This window comes from Mustela lutreola, chromosome 6, assembly GCF_030435805.1.
Source record: "Mustela lutreola isolate mMusLut2 chromosome 6, mMusLut2.pri, whole genome shotgun sequence".
NCBI classification, from domain to species: domain Eukaryota; kingdom Metazoa; phylum Chordata; class Mammalia; order Carnivora; family Mustelidae; genus Mustela; species Mustela lutreola.
In genome coordinates this window covers 137,986,642-137,996,582 of record NC_081295.1, presented here as the reverse complement: position 1 = coordinate 137,996,582, position 9,941 = coordinate 137,986,642, and the positions used below count along the sequence as shown (strand labels likewise).

General features: G+C 52.5%; 1 protein-coding gene across 2 annotated transcripts; it reads left to right on the top strand.

Annotated features, from left to right (window-relative positions):
- Window positions 1-469: 469 nt before the first annotated feature.
- Window positions 470-9,575, top strand: NRN1 (neuritin 1). Of its 2 annotated transcripts, none has more exons than XM_059179178.1 (3): window positions 470-738; window positions 4,888-5,032; window positions 8,385-9,575. In XM_059179178.1, exons 1-3 carry the CDS (start codon window positions 684-686, stop codon window positions 8,611-8,613), a joined length of 429 nt encoding a protein of 142 aa, XP_059035161.1. In that variant the 5' UTR covers window positions 470-683; the 3' UTR covers window positions 8,614-9,575. The 2 variants fall into 2 exon arrangements, with proteins under 2 accessions (XP_059035161.1, XP_059035160.1); XM_059179177.1 differs by lacking the exon at window positions 470-738 and adding an exon at window positions 3,291-3,450.
- Window positions 9,576-9,941: the final 366 nt, after the last annotated feature.

Below are 9,941 nucleotides of genomic sequence, written 5' to 3'. Positions count from 1 at the left end.
TCCCTCTCGGGTTCGCACTGGTTTAAACCCCACTGCAACGTAGGGATAGGGGGGCTGGATTCTCTTTTGAGCTGATGGTAGAGGGGGGAGCAAGTTGAAATAACCGAGTGGGCGCGCCAGGACTCCCCGGCTGCAGGCGGGGAGGGGAGAGGGAGCCCCTGTTCCGCGCAGGGAGGAGGCGGGGTTTGGGGGCCCCGGGAACAGCGAGGAGGCGGGGGTGGCCGCGGGGACGGGGAAGTGGTCACCCCCGGGAGGCGAGAATTCGTTTGGATCACACATTAATTGGAGATATCTGATTAATTCCAGCTTCTGATGACTATAAATGGCGATTCTCCACCAAGGTGTCTTTATTTAAAAAAAAAAAAAATCATTCCGTGTCATCCCCCACGTCAGGCCTGCTCGTGGGCGTGAGGCTGTACTTCCTCCGCCCCCTCCTAATGGAGTGAACCATTCCCAGCTCTTCCCCCCTCTCTCTCTCTCTCTCTCTCTCAGCCTCTCTCTCTCTCTTTCTCTCTCTCTCTTCCTCGCTCCCTCTCTTTCTCTCCTCCCTCTGCCTTCCCCGTGCATAAAGTCTCCGTCGCTCTTGGAACTTGTTGGCAATGCCTATTTTTCAGCTTTCCCCCGCGTTCTCTAAACTAACTATTTAAAGGTCTGCGGTCGCAAATGGTTTGACTAAACGTAGGATGGGACTTAAGTTGAACGGCAGATATATTTCACTGATCCTCGCGGTGCAAATAGGTAAGTGGCCGCCCGGCCGGGCTTGCGGATTGTGGCAGGCGGTAGCCGGCCCGGTCCGAGGCGCCCAGGGGGACCGACTGGCCCGGGGCTGCCTCGGGGTGCGGAGAAGCCGGCAAACCCCCAAGGGTGGGGGCATTGGCTCCTAGGGACTCGCGCGTCCCGAGTTGGTTTTTCTTAAAAAAAGAGAGAGAGAGAGACTCCAAACCTTTGCCAGGAAATGTATGCAGCTGGCCGTTTTCGGGAGGGGGCTTCCCCCCCACTTTTTACCCCCAAAGCGCACATCCATTTTTGCTTCCTTTTCTCGGGTTAGACCAGGTTTCCTGGGTTCTGGGGCAATGCATTGGCCCCTGCGATACGGCAAGGTAATATTTTGAAGGGTCGAAAGGTGAATGCAGGAACAAGATGGCTAGGCAGCTAGAATGGAAAGTTTATATGCAGAAAGCAAAGATATTTCGGGGCTCAGACTGCTGCATTTAGAACTTTGTCATTCTCCCGCCCCCCTACCCCCCATATCCTAGCTGCAGCGTTTGCACCGGGCACCGCAGACCCGGCTGGGGGGGGGGTGGCAAATTGAGAATGATAGGGAACCCCAGAGTACATATTTTAATATGCTTATTATTGAGGAGGTTGAATTCAGCCAATTATACGTGGATATCATTTTCTATGAATATTTGCCTGTTTATTTCCTTATAGGTATCCGAATTTTATATATAGGAAAGGGTTAAGAAGTGTATGCTGTATGTCACGTTGGGGGTTTGGTTTGTTATTTTTGTTTGCTTGGGGTTAATTATGTCAGATTTACTTAGTCCCCATTTTATGTTAAGGAATGTTGAGTCCTAGTTACACTGTTTGGGGGCTTTTAAAAGTTCACGTTTTTCCATCCAGACTGAGGAAGACGTGATGGAAGGCAGCACTAGAAACCCCACTTCTTCAATGCAGGTTGGAGCATTAATTAACCTGACCTAAAAGTGAAAGTGAAGTAGATTATTAATAGAATGGACAAGAGAAAAAATAGAAACTCTTCAAACGGGTTTTCTGGGGACCGAGGGAATTGTTGCCTCATATCATTTCATATCATAGCATTCTTTACAGACAAACCCTTGCAGTATTTGGATTGGAGGATCCTTTAGGGAATGGGGCAGCAGAAAATATTTTTTCTCCATGAGAAATGTGGAGGAAACGGGGTTTGGAGTTATCTACACATTAAAATGGATTCTTTTCAGTGTTGTGTTTTTAAATGCATTTGACATGATTTTGTGTATGTGGTTTTGTTTTTATTTTTTAATTTTTTTGCATGAACATTACAGGAATTTTAGACGGTGTGCAGGATGTTGGCATTTTCCTTTAATTCTAAGAATTGACTTGATTTTTTGAATCTGGTTCTTCTGAATCTTTGACATTAGTGCAAAGAGATTCAATAAAATTTAAAAATTATAATTGCAGAAAAACCCTTAAGTGTGGGAAGTAAGTGAATGTGGCATTTTGCAATTAGCCTGCAAATTTTTAGAGAGCAAGATATAGCAGTTATTTTTGAAATAGGGTTTTAAACGGAGCAGGTTCGGGGCTGTTTTCCTGGAGGGAAATAACCTTACTTTGGAGGGGTTTTTAAAAAGAGAGAGAGAAAGATTGTGCATGCGGGATACGCTTGGAACACATTAACCTCGACCGGAAAATGACCATTTGTTGGCTGTGGAATTGAAATTGAGCATGTTTGTTCCCGAATGTCTGCCCTTTCCCGCACCAGAGCCTCAATCTTTAATTCATGGCTGGGAGCTGTCCCAAATCATTGACATTTGGCAACAAAAGTGGGGGTTGGGAAGGAACGAGGAGATGGAGAGGATGGGGAACGCAAATGAAGACACGCGGGAGGAAGTTTGAAATGAATGAGAGGTGGAACGAATGAATGAACAGATGGAAAAGGCACAAGACGCGGACACCGGAGAGGGAGGGAGCCCGGGTCGCCCGTCCGAGCCTCGCTGAAGCCCGGTTCAGGAAGGACAGCGAGGGTCGCACGGGCTGTGACCTGTTTGGCAGCATGAGCTTCAAAACACGTCCCGCGCGCAAGCTCCGGTCCTCCCACAGCGAACTAGAGACGAAGCAGTTATAGTTGAAAAAAAAAAAAAAAAAACACCAGAAATTTTCACGACTTCTTATTTTACACACTGCACACACTCACACATGCGCGGTGTGGAGGGTCTTCTTCAGCAGCTCCCGCAAAGATAACGTGACGGGAGCGCTTCCTGCCCCCGGCGAGCCCCAGTTCCCCGGTTAAAATATTGGCAGTGCATCTTAGGGACTACTTTTTTGCCACTGAGTTTTGGGGGTGGAGGTAAAGGGTAAGGAGAGACGGGGAACTGGGTGGGGGAGGGGAAGAGGGACTGTATTTTACTCCGTTCCGGCGCTGCAAAGCTGCATTTGTGGCATGTTGTAGCGGAGGGTGTGTAGGGCTCGTTTCACTGTGACCGATTCTAGTAGAACGAAGATTCGTTTATTCTATCACAGCGTTCTATTTGATATTGCAGTCGCAAGGGTTTTTATAATTTCTCGGCGGTGGGGGAGGGAGATTCATGAAGGTTTACGTATCTGCCGGAGCCGAGGTCGAAGTTAACCTCAGTCCCTTCCCCAGCGCTTCCCGTTCCGGATTAGAAAGCGCAAGGCCCGCCTCGCTCTTCCTGCCGCAATTTGCAAACGGGGAGCTCTCGGAGCCTGCAGGTTCGGTCACCTTCCCTCTTGTCTGCGTCTGGCCCGACTCTCGGGGACCAGCGGCTGGGGGTAGCGGGGGCAGTGAGGTGTGTGGTCCTCTTCGGAGACATTCACACACAAGCCCCGGAGGCAAGAATCCTCCCCAGGAAGGAGCCTGCGCTCTGGGTCGTGGGTACTGGAGGCCGATTTTGATTCTGAGAAGATCGGCCTTGCCCTCTGCTCCCCTAGCCCCAACCGCGTGGAACAACGGTTCTTGCTCCCCTCCTGGCCCCTCTACGTGCTTCTGGCCGAGCACCTAGGAACGTTTAGCCTGTTTCGTTGGCCTAGGGGTGGAGAGAAACGGCCTTGGCAGCCGCAGTCTGGCGCCGTGGGGTTTGACCGCCCCGGGGCCAGGAGAGAGGACTTCGGAGCCGCTCGGGTTACCTCCCTCCTCCCTTTCCCTTCTTCTCTTGGTCCCGGCCGCCATCCCGCCCCCCGCCCCGCCTCACCCGCTGGAATGGACCCGCAGCTAGACGCCGGGAGCCCCGGGTCGACTGCCAACCTGGGCCTTCAGGGTTGGGGCCTGGAGAGAAAAGGTCCCACCCGCTGCAGGCGGATTGGTGGCCGGTTTTTCGGGGTGTGTGGGGAGCTGAGCCGCGGACAGAGTTTCACGGATCTGGCCCCCGGGAGGCAGCCCGGGGTACCTGTGCCAACACAGGTACTCTGCCCGGCCCCGAGTGCACCGACCACTCGTCACCCCAGCCCAGTCGCTGGACGCCAAGGCTGCTCTTTCTCCAGTGGGGTGAGTGCGACGATCTCACTCGGAACACATACCCCACGGTAGGCAGTCCGATTTATAATAAACAACCCATTTCGATGGCTGCTGCTGGCTTCCAGAGACTTTATTAATTTAGTCATTCAGCAGTGTTTGCTGAGCACCCACCAAGCACCGGGAGCCCGCCCGAGGCTTTTTCGCAAGACGTGGCCAGAGGTTCAGCTCCGTGGCCCCCACGCGATCCCGCCTCCTCACCCCTTCGTCACCCCCGCACTCTGCTGCCGTTACCCCCTCTGTCACCTCAGAAATGCAAGATTGCACTTCGAGAGCCAGGACGGACTTGCTGGGGAAGTGTTGGGAAACGAAGGAGGGAGTGAGGAGAAAGAGAGAAATAAAAGAGACGGGGGAGGTGAGAAGAGGGGGCGATGGAAACAGAAAAAGATGCAGAGCGAGATGCGGGAGGGAGCTGCAGGAAAGGAATGGACTCGCCTCCCCCTCCCGCACCCGCTCGCGCGCAGACGGTCCGCACAAGTCTGTAGTTGGGGCGGGTCAGTCACTCTTGGGCTACATCTTTCATTTACCTTTAACACTGGCGTCCCGCGAGGCTGGGCCACGAGTCGGGGGCTGGCGGGCCTCGGGGGCTGCCGGGCGGGGTCGCGACGCTGCTGACCAGTGTCCCCTCCTCCCCGCAGCGTACCTGGTGCAGGCCGTGAGAGCAGCGGGCAAGTGCGATGCGGTCTTTAAGGGCTTTTCGGACTGTTTGCTCAAGCTGGGCGACAGCATGGCCAACTACCCGCAGGGCCTGGACGACAAGACGAACATCAAGACCGTGTGCACGTAAGTGTCCACTTTGGCCTGCTGGGTTTCTGTTCTGGGGGGCGCTGCTGAGGTCCGTGCGGGCTTGGCTGAGGGCCTGCGCTCTGAATTCCCCGCCAACGCGAATCAGAGCGTGCTGGGCTGTGGGCTCTCGACCTCAGGCCTCGGCCAGGGTCTGGGTCTGATTGCCCAAAGGGGTCCTGTGGTCTGAGATGGGCAGGGGAGGACCCTCCCACGCGGGAGCGGGGCCCAGCCCAGCGCATCCTCACCCGCAGGCACAGAGGCGCCGGCACTAGGCGCGCTGGAACCCAGAGCGAGGGCAGAAAACTGCTGGCGGTTCCCCGCTCTACTTTGAGGCAGTCTTCGTCATTTTTCCCCCCTGCGTGCGTGAATGAGTGGACTGCCAAGTACTCTCCGAAGAAGAGTTGGTTTTGGTTTGCAGAGCATTTTAGGAAATACCTCAGGTTTGCATAAAGGAAAGGTCAATGTCAATCATTTTTGTCCATTTCCCCTGATAAAACCCGTTCTGCTACACACGAAGAACACTTGGGGGCAGGCTAGGGAGCGCGGGTCCCTCTTTCTCAGAGAGAGGCTGGAAGAATATTTTGTTTAGTGTCAATGATTTTGGCCAAGAAAAGTATGTCATGGGCCTCCATTGACCATCTCTTCTGAGTCTGTGGCAGATTAATAGAGGTCTGGGCTAGCCCCCTCTTGTTCCCCCCCATCTTCCTCTCTGCATTTGCTTGGTATCCCCAGGCCACAGGCAGGTAAGGACTAGGTACCTGGCCAGGTACAGTGGATTTTCCCAGAGCTTGGCTGAAAAGCACTGCTCCCACTAGGAAAAAAGGTAACTAGCAGAGAGCCCTACTATGGTAGACCAGCAACATTTTAGCTACTGCAGACCTTAGCAGTACCTCTGTCCTCTATAATACACACATAAACACACACACACACACACACACACACACACACACACTTATTTTATTTTACTTTATTTTATTTTTCAAAAAAAAAAAAAAAAAAAGCTGTAACTCCCATCCCTCACCCAATTCTTGTCTTTACCAAAAAGCCCAAGGCAAGAGGTATTCCTTGGCTCCCACAGGTTGATGAAACCATTTTCTGCACCATCCTTTGTATACAGTGAAGTCCTTTTTTCTCTAATTCCTAGGGAGGGACCATTTATTTGTTTAAACAATGAGTAATTAAATGGGTGTCAGTTTTGCTACACATTTTCCTAAGTACCCTGATATCCACCAAAAGCCGCAGCACCTAGGTAGCTGGTACCTTCCTATCAGAAAAGGGACAAAAGCCTGATCTGGGTTGCATACCCACCTACTTTAATTCCAAATGTCTGGTGAAAGGTAAGAATGTAGCTTTATGAAGACTGACAAAAGGTTAGATATAGATCAGCTCCCAAATCTTCTACTATTTGCTAGAATTCAGTTATTGCAAGTTATTTTAATTTTTTTGCAGGACTTGGTCCTGGAGGATAGAAGTATCCTCCTCCAACCCCCTGCCCACCCCATCTTCCAGAGGCTGGAGGCCATTGCTGGGTCTGGGCTTCCACTTCATTAATGACTCTGGTTGCTCAACACTCTGCTGAAACCCACCGCCTCTCAGTACCTTGTGGATATCTGTCCTTTATCACCATACTCCTCTTCCAGGAGGGTCCTGTCCCCATCTGGGCATGCATAAAGAAAGAGGAGCTTTAGACATCCTTTGGGAGGTGCAATGACAGCAAGAGCGCTTTCCCTCCGCCTCTTGGTTTCTCTAAATCTTGCTGTTTATTATGAAGTGAGGAACCTGGAAGCCCTGTGCTCCAGGCTCCCCCGTCCTCATAAATTAGAGACTCACAAAAGTCGTTAGAAAATAGCCAGAGCTCAAGGCAATTAAACAAGCATTTATATCTTTGCTATTAGCCAGAGGATGGGGTGGGCGTGCAAGCAAGAATAAATCAAACATGGTGCTTGCCTTCAACGCACTTACAGTCCAGGCTAGCGAGCAGAAGGGAGGGATAGGAGAAAATACAACCAAATTGCATGGAAGGCGATCGCTAGTGACCTGGCGCTACAGGCCCGGGTGAAGTGGGAGCCAGCCCAGCTCGGAGTTACCGAGACGCACGGATCGACCCAGCACCGAAAGGAGACAGCGCCCCAGGAATCGATCACGGGTTGGAATTATATTTAGTCTCGGGATCTATTTTGGGTTTTCGGAAGAAAGGGGGACAATAATGAAAAAGGACAGGTTGGTTGAAGGTTGTGGGGGCGGGGCTAGCAGCTGAGCCCAAGGGGGAGGAGGTGCCTGGGGAAGAAGGCTCGGGGCCTCGGGAAGAGGCGAGGAGAGAGGGAGAGAGGAGGAGAGGGGGTCCCTGGAAGGCTGGCGGAGGGTACCGCGGCGGCACCGAGTCCCGTCCTGGGGGGCTGCACACCATACCCGGGAGGCCGTGGGGAGGAGGCTTTCTGGGGCCCAAGCCCAAGAAGGACTCCGGAGGGGGAGAAGAGGAGGGACCCAGGGTGCAGGCCCGGGAGCACTGGGATTTGCAAAAACAGAAGGTGGCGACCGGCTGGCCCCAGGGCACCGACACTCACCGACTCGGGGAGGGGAGAGGCAGGCAGGAGTCTCCGGACCAAATCTGAGCTCGGGGACTGTGGAGAGCGAGGCCAGGGGTCACGGAGGGCCGAAGAGGAAGGGGGAGGTGGAGGAAGAGGAAGTGAGGGATTCAACAGAGGAAAACCGAGGGGAGGGAAAAGGGGGAAGACAAAGAAGGGAAGAGGAAGGGATGGGAAAGTCGGAGAACGGGAAACAAAAGGAAGGGAGGAGGGAGCTGCGGGCGAAGGCGAGGGAGTACCGCAGCGAGGAGGGGGCGTGGGACACAGAAGGGACGAGGGGGAGGAGAAAGTGAGAAGCCAAGAGGGGAGGGCCTTGCTCTGAGCAAGTAACCCATCTTGCAAGCTAAGAGGCATTAATGGGCGGCAGCTTGCAAGGCTTAGCACTGTTTTCCTAGCTTTCCCCGAGGAGGACGAGCAATCTGTCTGCGCAGGCCGAGGTGCCAGCGCGGCGCTGCGGGTGCGGCCCGGCTCCCGGCTGCCGGGTGCCGGCCCGGGAGCGGGAAAGAGAAACCAGACGCCGCCGGGGGCGGCCTCTGCCCTCAGACGTCGGCTTCCAGGGTGGGCCGAGGTCTGGCGAAAGCAAACCTAGCTCGACCCGGGCGCCGGGCTTCTGGGGAGGAGGTGGGGGGTGTCTCCCGTAGAGGTTTGCGGAGACCGCGGGGTGGAGGCGGTGGGGGTGGGGAGGAGGCGCAGGGGTGCAGGACCGGGTCCTCCCCGCGCCCAAAGTCAACCTGCTTCTCCCGTTTTGTTCTGTTCCTCGCCAGATACTGGGAGGATTTCCACAGCTGCACGGTCACAGCCCTTACGGATTGCCAGGAAGGGGCGAAAGATATGTGGGATAAACTGAGAAAAGAATCCAAAAACCTCAACATCCAAGGCAGCTTATTCGAACTCTGCGGCAGCGGCAACGGGGCGGCGGGGTCCCTGCTCCCGACGCTCCCCGTGCTCCTGATGTCTCTCTCGGCAGCTTTAGCGACTTGGCTTTCCTTCTGAGCGCGGGGCCGGCTCCCCCCGCGCGCCCACCCACATTCACTCCATGCTCCCGGAAATCGAGAGGAAGATCCATTCGTTCTTTGGGGACGTTGTGATTCTCTGTGATGCTGAAAACACTCATATAGGATTGTGGGAAATCCTGATTCTCCTTTTGATTTCGTTTGATTCCTTGTGTTTTATTTGCCAAATGTTACCAATCAGTGAGCAAGCAAGCACAGCCAAAATCGGACCTCAGCTTTAGTCCGTCTTCACACAAAAATAAGAAAACGGAAAACCCACCCCATTTTTTTTTAATTTTTAATTTTTATTTTTTGGCACAAGAATCTCAGGAACGGCCCTGGGCCACCTACTATATTAATCATGTTAATACATGACAAATGATGGGCTCCTCCTAATAGGAAAGAGAGGAGAGGAGAAGGCCAGGGGAATGAATTCAAGAGAGATGTCCACGAGGAAAGCATATGGTGAATAATTCACGCTCACGTCTTTCTTCCACAGTATCTTGTTTTGATCATTTCCACTGCACATTTCTCCTCGAGGAAAGTGAAAGGACAGATTGTTGGCTTTATGGTTTAAGGATAGGAGGGAGAAAGAGAAGGGATTGAGGAAATCTCGGGTGTCTAGGTAAAGGCTTCCAGAAGAATCGCTGCTAAAGTCACTGAGAGGTTAAGCTTTACCTGCTGTTGTCGATGCATCTTTCCAAGTCCACTGCCTTTATTTTCCCTCTTGTTTTAGCTGTTACACATACAGTAATACCTGAATATCCAACGGTATAGATCACAAGGGGGGGGGTGTTAAATGTTAATCTAAAATATAGTTAAAAAAAGATTTTGACATAAAAGAGCCTTGATTTTAAAAAAAGAGAGAGATGTAATTTAAAAAGTTTATTATAAATTAAATTCAGCAAAAAAAGATTTGCTACAAAGTATAGAGAAGTATAAAATAAAAGTTATTGTTTGAAATGGGGGTGTCATTTGTTTCCTGCCCCAAGCCTGCTTTCTTGATCCAGTGCCTGGGGTTTCCGTAGGGACACGGGACGCTGGAGTATACAAGCACCTGTTCGCCAGCCAGTAGATAACCTGTCATCTTCAAGCAGACCCTCATTAACTAGGTCTCTTTGCCAGTTTTCTGAAATAGTGTTTACTTGAAGAGAAAGAGGACGTTGTATTTTAAATAAATAAAAAGCAGAGATCTTTTGTAGGTGAGGATTCGGGCAGGTTGGGCTTGCGCGAGAAAACACACGCAGACCCAAGGCCAGTGCCCAGCCTGCGGGCCCCCGCCCCAGGCGGGTCGGAGCCCTAACCACGATCGGTGCAGGCCGAGTCCTA